The sequence below is a fragment of the Rhododendron vialii genome, chromosome 10a (genome assembly GCF_030253575.1).
Source record: "Rhododendron vialii isolate Sample 1 chromosome 10a, ASM3025357v1".
NCBI classification, from domain to species: Eukaryota; Viridiplantae; Streptophyta; class Magnoliopsida; order Ericales; family Ericaceae; genus Rhododendron; species Rhododendron vialii.
Genome location: NC_080566.1, coordinates 16,222,871 through 16,238,034, shown reverse-complemented (window position 1 = coordinate 16,238,034; position 15,164 = coordinate 16,222,871). Strand labels below are relative to the sequence as shown.

The 15,164-nt window shown below is 35.8% G+C and overlaps 1 protein-coding gene across 2 annotated transcripts; it reads right to left on the bottom strand.

The window, feature by feature from the left end:
- Positions 1-21: 21 nt before the first annotated feature.
- LOC131303849 (floral homeotic protein APETALA 2) lies at positions 22-4,474 on the bottom strand. Of its 2 annotated transcripts, none has more exons than XM_058330903.1 (9): positions 3,349-4,474; positions 3,092-3,117; positions 2,880-2,910; positions 2,657-2,744; positions 2,162-2,307; positions 1,900-1,944; positions 1,577-1,668; positions 1,129-1,469; positions 22-523 (listed from the first exon to the last, which is right to left on the bottom strand). In XM_058330903.1, exons 1-9 carry the CDS (start codon positions 3,849-3,851, stop codon positions 296-298), a joined length of 1,500 nt encoding a protein of 499 aa, XP_058186886.1. In that variant the 5' UTR covers positions 3,852-4,474; the 3' UTR covers positions 22-295. The 2 variants fall into 2 exon arrangements, with proteins under 2 accessions (XP_058186886.1, XP_058186887.1); XM_058330904.1 differs by lacking the exon at positions 22-523 and adding an exon at positions 958-1,001 and having other exon boundaries at positions 1,071-1,469.
- Positions 4,475-15,164: the final 10,690 nt, after the last annotated feature.

Genomic DNA, 15,164 nt, shown 5'->3' with positions numbered 1-15,164 from the left:
CTACCAATTAGATCACTAGTATAGACAACCAAGAAAATTTAGTAAACATTTCTCAAGGAGTTACATTTTACATATAATATAAATTGATCATTCGCTTCCAAATCAGAAACTCCGGTTATGTCGTAGTTAAAAATTGCTTTTGTGATACATTTTTATGCGGAAAAAACCTCGAAGCATATTTATCTTTACATGCTTACAAAATGCATGTGAAGATAGAAAAAAATCATGTGGACAAAATGGCATGAGGAAAAGCTTAAAAAAATTAAAAGAAGAAAATAAAACAAAAAAGGAGGGGTCACGAGGGTCTCATCGGAGGGTGGAACCCATTATTAAATTTGAGGATCCAATTTTGGGGTTGTGTTGTTGATAAATTCTGCTGAGGGAATCCTGATGATGCTGCAGCAGTTGTGGCCAATGGGGGAGGATTGAATTGCTGCCAATGTTGATGATTGCTAGTAGAGAGAGAAAGGTCTGCTCCATTCCCTCCAAGTTGGCCTCCATTACTGCTGCTTGGGCACTGATTCTGTCAAAAAGAAAATGGTTAGACTAAAACCCACTTGTTAGTACCCAACCGAAGAATGCAATAGTTATGTGATGACCCATTTTGATATCACAATTGCGTATTATCTTATGTACTGTTTAGACCAAAAATAGGTTTGATATCACAATTGTGTATCAGCTGATGTAATGTGTAGACCAAAAATAAGTCCGGTCATTGTTTGACAATTCATTAGTACAAAAAGAGTGTCATACGAGATAATATCGAATATGGTCATCACCCAAGAAAAGTACACGACATTTACTTTGGAGATGCGTACATGTCATAATATCTTTGAAATTACACTATACAACCATACGTTGCTTAATAAAATGGCCAAAAAAGTCCAAGTACATGTACATAATCGTTGTTTGTAAAAATGATGTGTAGTACAACCAAGACGCATTTAAATCCAGTTCTTTCTTCTTGTTGACATAGATTCGGTTCAGATACATTTAAGTTACTAAAACTGTGACGTCATTCCAGTAGAAATTCGGCATTACATAGATCCGGTTATGATACATTAAATCACAAAAATATCACTGTGACATCATTCTAGTAGAAATTCGCCCTATAAGTTTTATACTGACCTGAAAGTTTGATGGGCTGAGCTGCGAGGTAACCATGTTGAGCATTGGGTGTTCACCACTATTATTCTCAAATTGCCCATAACTTTGCATTATTTCATTAGCCTTGAGTGAATTTGGAGATTGAATGTGGGTTTGGCTCAGAAGCTGCATTGTTTCATTCTCATTGTACCCATCTCTTCTAAATCCCCGATTGCCCCATGTAACTTCAAAAGGCACTGAATTATGTTGCTGATCTACTGCTAGATTTCGGATTTCCCCCACCAATTCACGACTGTTTTGTTTTGAGGATGAATTACCTAAGCTCAGATCTAAATCATGGTTCGATGAACTGCCCGAACCCTCTGGAGAAATAAAATGAATTTTTGATAAAAGCGTCAAAATCTTTTCCAGTATTACTCGATTGATAAGTAAGAGAAATAAGAAAAAGAAAACCGCCATGATTGATTACCGGTGGCATTTAGCTCATCTTCATAGATGCTGGGATCAAAATTGGTGACAGCCTCCTTGCCATTACACTTTATTGCAGCTTTATCATAAGCCCTACACACCAAAAAAAAGTACAACACTTCCTTTTCACTCCATACCAAGTAATGCAACTGGTCAAATCCAGCAGTCCAAAATGCGAACCCGTAACATTTTTCCTAATTATCAACCGGCAACAATAAATTCATTCAAAATAAATCTTCTAGTACTTTAATAAAATGAATGCAACACACTAAAATTGGGACATTTTTCTAGGTACATAGTCATTAGTCAGACAAGCAAACGTACCTCGCAGCTTCGATTTCGGTATCAAACAGACCCAAGTAGACATACCTGTTTAGATACAAATGAAATATACGATTTTTAATTAAATTTAAAAAAAAAAAAAGAAAAAGCAAAGAGTACAAGAAAAGATGGACATATTGAAGAAGAACAAAAATGGTGAGACAGTGGTATATATGGGGGATAGTGAGGGAAGTGGACTATGATGATGATGATGAGATTGGGGGATGGTACTAGCTAGTAATGTTGTGTTGAGTTGGTGTTTTACTTTTTGCCCAAGAATTGACCCATTCTGGCCTCCCATCTTCCACATTTGTGCAAGGTTACCCCTCTATATTTGGAGCTCCCTCTTGGATACCCAGTACTTTGTCTCCTCAGTACATGCACAAATTCCTCCTTTGTTAAGTTGGTCATCTGTTACACATGAATCTTCCATATCAGAATAATATCATACAAAAAACCAAGATGAAATATGAAAAAAAACACCCAATCTCTATCTGCCATTTGGGTTTTAATATAGGTCGTCACTAATGGTATTGGCCGCTGCCTAGTAGGATTTTGGACTACCAAAACTGTCATTCACTTAGGTACCGACATTATTATCCGCGATATCAAATCAACCGATATATAGGTGTATCACCGACAGTATTATCCGCGATATCAACCGATATATAGGTGTATCACCGATGTCGTTAAATGTTCCGAAACCGTTAATTTGATAAATAAATAAAAAAAGAAGAAAAAAAAGAGATGAGTCTCTCACCTGTTTCAAGTCTTCCTCGTAGTCTTCAAGACTGAAATTTATGTCGGCCTCCACTCCCCGGAATTTGATGGCTGCCCTATCATATGCACTGAGAATATATACACACTTGCACATATCAGTATCTCACATTTTCTAACCCAAATCAGGCTTCCTGAGAAAATTTAAAAATTAAAAATTAAAAAAGAAAGAAAGAAAGTTGGGTTGTGGAAATTGGAAAGCTTACCGTGCAGCAGCGTGCGCGGTGTCGAATCCACCTGTAAATACATCCAAAAACAAACCCATTTCACAAATCTCAGAACCCAGGGAAAAATAATGGGGTTTTTATTATTTATTTATTTACTTAGAAAAAATGGGGTTTTTATTATTTATGACAGCCACAGATACCTTTTCCCTTAATTATCATGAGAACAAAGAAAGGAGAAGAAGAAAACATACCCAGATAAACTTGTTTTCCGCAGTCCCTGAATCATAAAACATGAAAACTTTAGAAACACAAATTTGAATTAAGGAAAACTTTAGATTCATGCCATCATTTTTGGATTAATCATTCGTCCCGACAATATGAGTCAAAAAATTTAAAAACCATGTACTCTTTTCAATTTCAGTTCATATTTTTACACTTTTCGAATTAATCTCGTCAAGATCAATGATCCGGAGCAAAAATTTCGAGGAGAATCAGTTTTCAGACAAACCATATATGAGACTCCCAACGGCCGGTACGCCGGTAAAAGGTAACCCCACGATATTGGGAGCTTCTCGACCTCGGCCCGCGGCGGCTCTTCTTCGTCGGAGCTCCGCCACCTCCACCTCCGCCGCCGCCGCCAACAGGCTCCGACTGGCAAAACTTAACCCCAACCCAGTGGGCCCTGGGGAAATTCGCGGCCTCTCTCTCGTCCGACGTCGTCCCCACCTCGGACTCGTCCAGGGGGAAGAACTGCCGGGTCACGAGCGGGTCGGAGTCCGAAACCGAGAACCCGAATATCTTGTTGCTGTTGCGCTTTCGCCCGACTTCTACCTCTTCTTCCTCTGAGCCCTCCTCTTCTAGTACTATAGCTGAGGAGCTCGAGTTCGAGGCGGATCCGACCCGTTTACCCTTGTCTTCGTCGTCAATGTCCACCGGAGAAGAGCAGGCCTCGGATTCGTCGACGTCGTCGTTTCGGATTATCTGGTCGGGCGAGTCGTTTAGATTCCACATTTTCTCAGTCTATTCCGATCGACGAAACACACACACACACACTCTCTCTCTCTCTCTCTCTCTCTCTCTCTCTCTCTCTCTCTCTCTCTCTCTGTGTGACTATTTTCTCTCTCTATATGGAGCGGGGTGTTGTAGAATGAATTAATTTGGGCGTTGAGACGACAGATACTAGGATATAGGACCGAGAAAAGGAGGTGGTTTTGTTGGAAAAGGGAAGGAGAGAGAGAGGAGAGAGGGGTTTTTATAGAAGATCTTGTGAATGAATAACTGAGGAGAGACTGCCCAATAGAAGGATGGACGAGGGCATAGGAAGCTTAACCGAAAGCAGCCTTCCCCCAATATGCTCCCTCCCTCGACTTGTACCTCTCTTGCACTCCAATAACCAAATAATCACAAACTCAACTTCTCTCTCGCTCGAAATTCCAGGCTTTTTCTTTTTCACTCATTCACAGATTCGTCCATGAATCATACTCACTCACACTCACTCACTCTCTCTCTCTCTCTCTCTAGATCTCTCTAGAAGTGTATATAGTGGAGTATATTTCTATCTGTCTGATTGGGTTCTCTCAAGTCAAAAAAATAAATCACTCTTCCCTCTTTTTAGACTGTGCTACTTTACTTCCCCCCCCCCCCCCCCCCCCCCCCCGCCTCTCTCTCTCTCTCTCTCTCTCTCTCTCTCTCTAACAGTACTCCCTCAGTTCCAAATTAAGAAGAGTCTTTTCTTTTTTTTTTAAGTATTTAGGCTCCGTTTCAGAAATTTTTTTTAAAAATAAACAGTTTATTTCAAATTTTCAAACTCAAAAATAATGTAAATAAAAAATAATTTTTTAATTTTTTTTGCACCGTATAAAAGATTTTAATGAGATCTATCAAATAAGATCCATATTGGTAAAAAAATTATTTGCGTAGCTTGAAATTACCTTCTTAAAAAATAAGGACTTAAATCGAGTTGCAGAACGGAGCCTCAAGGGAATATGTAATGATTACACCTATAATGTCTATCATTTTCACTATTACCTTTATATTCTATCTACTTTATAACATTTATATTCATCAGTGAGGGACACTTTTGGAAAATCACCAAATTTTTCCTTCTATTTTTTAAAAATGGCCATTATTTTGGAACTCAAAATGAAATAATGAACTCTCAATTTGAAACGAAAGGAGTAGTAATTTAAGACCTAGTACTTGATTATTCGTTATTGTTATTCAAATCATGTAGGGTGTAAATGAACCAAGTTGAACCGCTCTTTGTGTTGTGCAACCTCAAGCCCTAACAAGTTGAGACCAGTTCATTTACTAAGTGAGCTTCTATAAATGAGTTAAGTCCCGCAAATGAGCCAAGTCTGATTCATTTTACAAGCAATTGGGATGGAACCAAAATTTTATGTATGAGGAGGCCATAATAACAACAATTTTTTTTTGAAATTTTAAGGTTGAACTATACAAAAAAGCCAATTCAAATAATACCAGGTAGCACATTATCTTCAGCATATCATAAACAACTAAAAAGCGAAAAAATAAAAGTTTCTCGATAGGTTTCCTCAAATCTATACCAAAATAGAATGAGGTCCTCTGTTAGATTCCATAAGTCATCTCTGATTGAGTCCGCACTAAATTTCATTCATGGAAAGAGATTTGATTTTAGTTTGTCTCGAGAGATAATTGAATTGTGGTCCTAAATGAAAAAAACAAAAAAACAAAAAAAAAACACGTGCGTAAAAAGTATCGTTGTAATTTCCCATTTTTTTTTAAATCAATGTTTTATATATGCATAATATGGGTGGTCGAACATGATAAGTCGGAGTATATGTAAAAATCAAAGTACTAGATAATTTTACGTTTTTCCAAATTTGGGGTGGCCTTGGCCCATCGAGAACCTCTACTTTCGTCATTGCCAAGCAAGTTTCTATAAACGAGCAAAGCTTTTCGAGCTGATCCAAGTCAAGTTTTGAAGTATTGAGCTTGACTCTTTTATTATATGAGCCCAAATCTCACACTCAAGCTCGGCTCAATTACTTCAAACCGAACCAAGCCACAACCTTAACAAGCCAATCCCTTCGAGCTGGCTCGATTTGTTTACCCATTGTAAAATCCAGCATAAATATAAATATAAATATATATATATATATATATATATATATATATATATACAGTGAGCTTCCTGTGAGGACCTTAAATAGGCTCCTTAAGTGCGGACCTCCTCATTTCTCTCATTTACCGATTGAATTTCGATGATCCGAGCCGCTCAATGTGATCAGAACGTGATTTTGAGGGTACCTACGAGAAATTGGCAAAAAAAGTTGTAACGACCCAGATTTTCAACTCAATTTTTTTCGAATAAAAAGATTTATTGTTATCCCAAACTTTATTAATTTCTTTTAATTAGTTAGTTCAATAATTATTATGTACCCCTTCTCGATGTACCCTTTCGAGCTATATAAAATGTTTCGTTTGCCAGAAAAAAAAATATTATTATGTAACAAAATTTAATTGATTACATGTTAGGTTTTTTTTTTTTCAATTAACTTTAACCATCTATATATTTGTAATGATATGTGTACAGACATTTAGATATATGTATATGAAAATATATATAGTAAATGTAGCAACAGTTTGTTTCCTGTGAACGAGGGATTATGCTCCCTCATCTCTCTCTCTCTCTCTCCCCTTATTTTCCGCCACCACCACTGCCATACTCATCCTTAGCCACTACCCTACTCTCCTATCCCCAAATCACAACTACCATTATCACCTCCTCTCCCCATAAATCCGGTAGCCACCCTTTCCTCCCTATTTTCGAATTAAAATTTCTCACCACACCACCTCTCCCTCTCTCTCCAATCTCCTCTATTTAAATACACCCTTCATCTTCCTCCGAAAATTTCACACAAAAGCACACCACCACACTCACTGGGAATTCAGAGAAGAAAGGGACAAAGCTTGAGTTTCTCCCATGGTGGTCTAGAGAGAGAATGCGAAGTGGGTTTCGATCCTACACTTATCCGAGCACCCATTTCGACTGCCCACCTTCTAGAACGACCCCGAGTGCTTCTGAACGAATCATCAACAACCCGAAGTCAGCGCCGGCGTGCCGTTGCTCCCTCGGCTTGTCCAATTTTCTCGAAACCGTCCGAAACCGTTACCCGCTTTTTCAGCCGGAACCAAGGTATTATAATCCTTCTCTACTCTATCCTAAGTATATAAGGTGATTACGTATTGATTTTTCGATCCGGAATGAAAGAAATCGATCTTGACGTCGCGTGGTCGAGATCGGCCATTTTTCCTCTGCTTTTCGCTGCAATGAACAGTAACCCACGAGTGGGTTTTCAATTATTGAGATCACTTAAGCACTCCTAATTATTTATCCCAAAGTGTTAATTTAAACAAAATGTAATAGAATGAATTGAAATCTCGGATCGGAGCCGAGGAAACAAGTCACTGCTCTGTTTTTGTTTTCTTTGTCGTTCACTGTTCATGGACGTTTTGTTTTTAAAAGAAGATGTTCTAAAATTACAGATACCCCCCTGTGTTTTCATTAGCTCCAAAGTTGACCCAGAACTATGTGATAGCTTATTTTACCAATTGTTGTTACATTTAATGTTAGGGTGATAAATGCGTGTTATGACCAACTTGCCTTAATTATTAACTGTGATTAATATTAAAATGTATTACTGTACAGTAACTTACCGTATTGTTAGTAAGAAAAGTTAGATCAGTTTAGAACCAAATGGCATATTGGTAAATGAAAAAAATGAAACAATAAATAGATAGATAGATAGAACAAATATAGACTTCAACCCAGTAACACTAGGATTCTTAAATTCACCAGATTATAAATATTCTACGGATTTCAAAGATACTAATTGAAATCCTCAAAGTTAATAAATTATATGCATGTTCAACAAACTTTAAATATTCGAAAGGCACCGGCCCAATCCAAACCTCTTATGTATTTACTTACTCGCACAATATCAATTGTCATGCTTGTTTCTCATTGAAATGTATCATATTGGATTCAGTTGTCATTGGCAATATATGATTGTACATGCTAGTCGAACTTAGGTTCACTGGGTGGTTACGAGTAGTGACTCACGTAGACGATGTTAAGTAAAGGAAAATTGGTAAAGTGTTGGAAGTGTGAGTGTGAATTGTGATTTGAGCCATGGTGATGGCAAAGGTAACCAATGGGGCCCTATGTCGAAATGGGTAACCAATGGGGCCCAGTGTTGAGAAATGTTGTGACGTTAATGTATGATACGTCATGGAAAGTTTCTCTTCGGAAAGAGAATGGGTCCCATGAGACGGTTATAGTTAGTGTGGGGTAGTGGATGTCCGACCCTAATGTACGATGCGTCATGGAATGACTCGATCCTCCTGTTATGGTCTTAAGTGAGAACATGCTAGGTACATAACTTAGGTGCGCTCACCTAGGACCCTGGTGCAGGACAAGCAAGAGGAAGGGTGGACCCATGAGACGGTTGTAGTTAGTGGATGTGGGAGGAAAGGATCTCGTGGAGATGATCCTTAGATTTCATATAAGATGATGGATAGTAAAGAAAAAGACGATGTGTTATAATTCTGTACCTCTCGTGTATTATCAATTGTGATATTATTGTTATTATTGAATGCTAATTGTAGAGTAAGGGGTTGGTAGGATTGGGATTATTCTACTGGGTGAATTATCACTCACGGATACATTTGTATCCTGGTAAATCGGTTGCTTCGGCGATCAATTTGCCAGAGGGTGCAGGGTTCAATGGTGAAGCTGTTTGACACAGGAGGAATATCAAATGCGGAGACCGAGGATGCTTGAGATCTGTATCAACACTAGAGTCGCTCTGAAGATGTTTAAATATAATGTTAGATTTTTTTTTGCATTTTTCTTTAAATGTAAATTTTGTATAATAACAAATAGGGGCCTAGTAGTTTATAAAATTCAGTGTATTTTAGGGTTAATGCCTCCGAAATTCTTTGGAAAATTGGGGCGTTACAAAAATGACCGGAAAGGGCTTGATTTGAGCAGTTTTTGTTTGAACCATTCAATAAAAAACTGTTCGGATGAAGCCCTTCCCGACCATTTTTTTTGATGATTTCTCGCTAAAACCCTTAAAATCACGTTCTGATCACATTGAGCGGTTCGGATCATCGAAATTCGATTGGAATCTATGAGGTCCGCACTTAAGCTAAGTAGGGGATCCCTCATAAGAAGGGGACTCAATATATATATATATATATATATATATATATATATATATATATATATATATATATATGTAGAGTTCTTTTCAGGTCCGGACGCCTTACGTTCCGGACCGTCCGGACCTCGCATTTCCCGATCGAATTTCGATGAACCGAGCCGCTCAAAGTGATCAGAACGTGATTTTATGGGTACCCGCGAGAAATCAGCAAAAAAAACGATCGAGAAAGGCTTGATCCGAACAGTTTTTTATTGAACGGTTCAGTAAAAAACTGCTCGGATCAAGCCCTTCCCGATCATTTTTTTTGCTGATTTTTCGCGGGTACCCTTAAAATCACGTTCTGAACACATTGAGCGGCTCGGATCATCGCAAATCGATCGGGAAAGGAAAAATCCGGACCATAAGAAAATCCGGGCGAGTGGACCTGAAAATTAGTGTGTGTATATATATATATATATATATATATATATATAATAAGTGAGCTTCCATTAAGGGATTTCTTAACTTGTTATGAGTTTGACATTGTTCCCAATCAAATTTTAATGATATAAACCATTCAATGTGTTTAAAAGGTAATTTTAAGGGTACACGCGAGAAATCGGCAAAAAATATGACCGGAAAAGGCTTGAACCAAGTAGCTGTTTGTAAAAACGCTATAAATGCATTTTTATGAAAAACTGTTCGGATTAAACACTTTTCGGTCATATTTTTTGCTGGTTTCCATGAAAGGGCCTTTAAAATCATGTTCTGATCGCATTGAACAATTCGGATGATCAAAATTTGATCGAAAAAGGAGAGGTTCTTAACTTAAGTCAATAAAGAATCCCTTATTGGAAGGGGAATGTATATACTTTAAGATAAAATTTAAAAAAAATTCAGTACCTTATTGCCGTTGGAGTTGACTGGTATTGAACAGTACCGACGTACTGATCGGGATTCTGCCGGTACGAGAATTCAGAAATGCTGCTGGTACAACAGGTTGGGGCACAGACAACGTGTACAACGCGTATTTGGGGCCATTTTGGGCTCAACAAAGATAATCGGATCCGCTTATTTTGTTTAATATATTTTGCTCTTAAGGTTTTATAAAAAATCAGCTCCATCCGACATCGATAAGGTTGTTTATGAAGCGTCCAAAATTGCTTAGAAAAATTTCTAAAACGATTTTGGACGCTTTGTAAATGCCCTTATCGATGTCGGATTGAGCTAATTTTTTACAAAAATCGTAAGAAAAAAATATAACAAAATAAGCGACTCCGATTATTTTTATTGGACTTGAGACAGGCCCAAATACGCGTCGTCTGTGCCCCAACTACTATACGAATACCAGGGCTACCGATTTTTCTCGAAAATGAAATATACTTACCAATACCGACAGGAGTAAGGAGTACCGGATTCAAATCCTTGTTAAAAAAAATTTATACTGTAATTTTATTCACGTGAATTTGAAATTTTACGTACTCTCTTAGCTGTAGGAAAAACAAAAACAACTCCAAGTACGAAATTAAGTAATGTTGTAAATATACATTGACAGACGAAATAATAGAGTCCAAATTTGAAAAAAAAGAAGAAGAGAGAGTATAAAATTAGTACCCTTGTAACATTGAGTGATTAATGCCTTGGTGGAATATATCACAATGAGATTTATTCTAGTACAGTAATATATTTGAAATTATTGATACGTCACATGGTACTCAAAATACTATCTCTAAAGAGATGTTTGGACTAACTAGAGTTTTCTTTAAGGCAATGACATTCTCTAAGTTATTGAACTTTTTTTAGATTTTCGTCAAGATATTTATGATCATTCATCTAGACAAAACATTATCACAAAAGTATAAAGAAATAGATATTCAAAAAAATAAAAAGTAACACAAATAACTCAACTATTTTTTTTTAAATTGGTTAATTTTATTGAATTTTTTTGTAGCTTTCAATCATAATTTCAAAGACTAATGCTTAATTTAAATATTAAAGTAAATTTTTAAAAAAATCAAAATAAGAAGAAAATATGATGGTGCACTGATTAATTTTAGGGCCGAATGACTGATCATCAGAGTACTATTGATATTTGATACGAAAATCGCAAGATCACTCCCCTCTCTTTGATCACTCTCATCCTAAGTAACCAGACCAACAACAAAAAAAACCAAGAGCTTGCTTAGTATTCAAAGCTTGAGACTTAGAAGTTAACTTTATATAGAACTTTGCTTTATCGCAAGTGGACAATGGAAAATCTCCCATGACTAATCGAGGGGGGCGTACGCCATGAGTCAGATGGCTGAGTTATTAAAAAAATAATAATAATAACCACACAAAAAAATAGGGATAGACACAGGGGTGACTCTAGGATTTTGGTTCAACGGTGACAGAAATGTGAAGAAATCTTTTTGTATATAAAAATCTTTATAAAATAAGCATATTTATTTTCATTAACAATTTATTGAGCCTAATTTGTTTTTTTTTTTGGTTGAGCTATTCTATTATCTATTTGCTCACAAAATTAAGTAACTTTTCATTTACTTTGGCTACGGATAAATTATCCAGTATCGACAATACTAAACACAAATTTAATAGTAATATGTAACAAAGTAAAAAAATTTAGTGCATTTTTTGAACTCATGAAATTTGCTTGAACCCGCTTAACAACATGTGGAGCTAGTGGCAGAGCTAAAATTTTGAACTCGGGAGCAGATTTAATAGGCATTTATTTTTTTCGGAATTAGATCATAAATATTTTATTTTCCAATACATTACATTTGTACATTGAAATGATTAGAGCCTAATGCAGTTAAAGTATGCTAATTATTTTTTTCTTTAGGCTACTCTAATTGTCACGTAATTTTTTTATTTATCAAAAAATTAAGAAATAAGTATGTAAAGTAATTGGTTTTTCATCAAATCAAACTAAAATTATTTAAATTATAAGTAGCTATATACGAATAATTATTAATAATATTTAAAATCAAATATATACAAAATAAAAATATTTTAAAACTCTTTAACTCGGAGAGCCGGGGTCGGGGACTTCCAGACCCTAACATAACTCCGCTGTTGTGCATGTGGAGCCACCCCTAGATAGTCAGGTAATCACATCACATATATATACATATATAGTATTGAAAAGGGGACCGATACTTAATACCCCCTTTCGTTTGGGATCAGAATCTTCTCCAATTTATTTACAGTTTTTGGATTGGACTTGTTAGTTAGCTCTCGTGGCCCTTTTAAGGCCATATTTTCAGAATATAGTATTATTATAGAGCACTCTGAGTAGGTAGATCGTTTTATGCAAAAGATATTAGTATATAAATTCAATAAAAGTAGATATCTGATATAGTACATTGGCTTGGAAAAAATAATGGGCTAAATGTAAACATCCTTCTTATAAAATTAATATTTTTTTTTCCACAAATATGATCCAATCATATGGCTACCTGGTGTAATTGAAAAAATGCCTTGTGAATGCTCTACTAATATAGAGACGGAGATGTATAGAAGGGGGTGGCACGGGCCACCACCAGTTTCACGCGAATGAATGTCTATTAGGCAATTTTCGGTATTCAAACAACTTGTTTTTTTGCACAGATGATGAAAAAAATAGCGATCTAACAAATAAACGCTTTGGATCATAAAAATAATATCTGTAATGACTTTTATTTAAAGACTACAAGAGAGTTGAATCAAGTTTTTATTATTTTTTGAACTAAAAATAAAGTTCAGGCAAAGTATAATTTTGACTGTTAATATTTTTACTAAAAAAAATACGTAACCATATAAGTTGGCAACAATCTAAAAGCATTCCCTCCTAATGCAAATTCTGGCTTCGCCATTATACGGATAAACTATTATAAAATAAATGACTCAGATTATTCACAAAACGTGGTTGGGTCACAAATCAAAGTGTTCAAGTTATATATGAGTAGTTCTTAAAGTTGCTTGCCTGTATAAAAAAAAAAAAAAAAGTTGCTTATGTTTTTGCAAAGTTTTCAAGAATTTCACTCGGGAGAAAGAGTTAGAATATATGATGAAGTGGACCATACATAAAATAATATACATTAGAAGAAAACAATTTTTGCATTTCCTTTCATCCTCTTGTATTCCATTTTCGCATTTATTCATGTGAAATGACCAAATTATATTCAATCACTTATATATAAATTTAGGAGAATGATTTTCACACTCCTCTTTTAGCCACCCACACTCTTTTTTTTTTGGTCTTTATTCACTTGAATTTACTATATTGTTCTTTATTTAATATACTTTTTCACACATCCAATGACAATATTGTAAATTCATATGGAAAAAGACAAAAAAAGAAGTGTGGGTGGCTAAAAGAGGAGTGTGAAAATCAATTCTCTAAATTTAGGGGCATTTCCGCTAAGTTAAAATTTGTGGACTATTTCTTATAGTACTTCGTAGACAAGTTGTTTCCTCTAAACTATAACTTAAAGATTGTGTGCAGGAGAAAATGAAGAGGTCAAAGGCAGAATGGAGGTATAGGCCATAAATAACTTTATTTTGGTCAACAAATTACAGATGAAAAAGATAGTGGAAACGGGGCCTTACTGTTCACATGGGGAGGACATTTTTGTCGTTTCATATGAATAAAGACAAGAAAAAGAAATGCCAAAAGATAAAAATGGAGTGAAAAAAATCATTTTCCTACACTAAAAAAAAACAAAAGGAGAATGAAAAGATTTAATAATTTTACTCTTTTTTTTTGTTCCTAGTAGACTATTTCAAAAATAGCTAAAAACAAATCACTAATAAAAAAAAGAAAGTCTAACTGCACAATAATTGTGTAGATTACGGTGTGGGCCCCTTCTAGGTTCCACACAAACGATTCAAGTTGTTCAGTAAATGTAAAATATTTTTTAAAGGCCAGGTGAAAAAATAGATCAATCCAATTATCTAACTTTTTCATTATCTTGAAATCTGAATGAAAAGTCAGATGATTGAATCAAGCATCAACAAGTATCGAATTGAGCTGATTTTAAGCGAGGGCCCTTGAAAAGTATTTTATAATCAATAAACGAATTTGGATCGTTTGTGTGGGATCTATACTGGTCCAAAACTGTGATCTGTGCACAAAATCTGTATAGGTAGCAACATCGTTCAATAAAATTACAGTTTTTAGGCAAAATAAAAAATCTAGATTTTTTTTTTAACTTTTTAAATATCCTTGGCGCAATGACCATATCATTATGTCAGACATAAGTCACATAATTTTTCAGTATGACCATACGCTCTTGTTCTCCATTCTCACCGGATGCTTTCACTCTTGATTTTCAATCTCACAAATTTTAGTAATTTAGAATATTTTTAAAAGTCGCTTTCACAATCCTGCTTGCACTCACATTCCTACTTGTGCTCATGGGACGCGGGGAGCTGCTACCCCTTTAAGGGGCAGCAGCCTGCTGTCCTGGGCGAGCGGGGCTCTCTTTGGTCTTGCTTTGATGATTGGAAATGTTCACTTCATAGATCTCGTTGAGTAGAACAAATGTACCAAAAATTACCTCAATCGAATATCATTAAGTGTTTTATCAGAACATTTTTATCTTGAATAGAATGGATCCGAAACACTGGATCAAATCCTCTGGAACCCATTATTGGCAAGTTATATATATGTGTTCCAATTAGGCACTTAATAATATCCGATCGAGGTAATTTTTGGTACACTTGATTTACTTGACGAGCTCTATGAAGTGAACGTTACCGATCATCGAAGGAAGACCGAAACGAGCCCCAATCGGTTAGGACAACAGCTCCCCCGCCTCCCTGCTCAAGCAAACAGATTACGCAACTAATCACAACCAAATAGTGCATAGATTGCGTAACTAATCACAAGGCATCACCTGCAATTTGTCTACGCAAACAAATAGTGCATAGATTGCGCACAAATTTTATTGTGGGGCCCACCACGGGTCCCACACAAACGATCCAAACCGTTCATTAAATGTAAAATATTTTTTCAATTGTCTCTGCAAAAAATTAGCTCAATCCGATACTTATAGGTGATTGATCCAATTATCTAACTTTTCATGATTTGAAAATCTGAATGAAAAGTTAGATAATTGGATGGAGCACCTATATGTATCGGATTGAGCTG

Excerpts from the sequence above, each read along its gene's own strand:
- LOC131303849 (XM_058330903.1), bottom strand. The coding sequence starts at position 3,851 with ATGTGGAATCTAAACGACTCGCCCGACCAGATAATCCGAAACGACGAC. Across the intron at positions 2,911-3,091 it reads CGGAAAACAAGTTTATCTGG|GTGGATTCGACACCGCGCAC; the intron begins GTATGTTTTCTT and ends ATGTATTTACAG. Across the intron at positions 2,745-2,879 it reads ACCGCGCACGCTGCTGCACG|TGCATATGATAGGGCAGCCA; the intron begins GTAAGCTTTCCA and ends ATATATTCTCAG.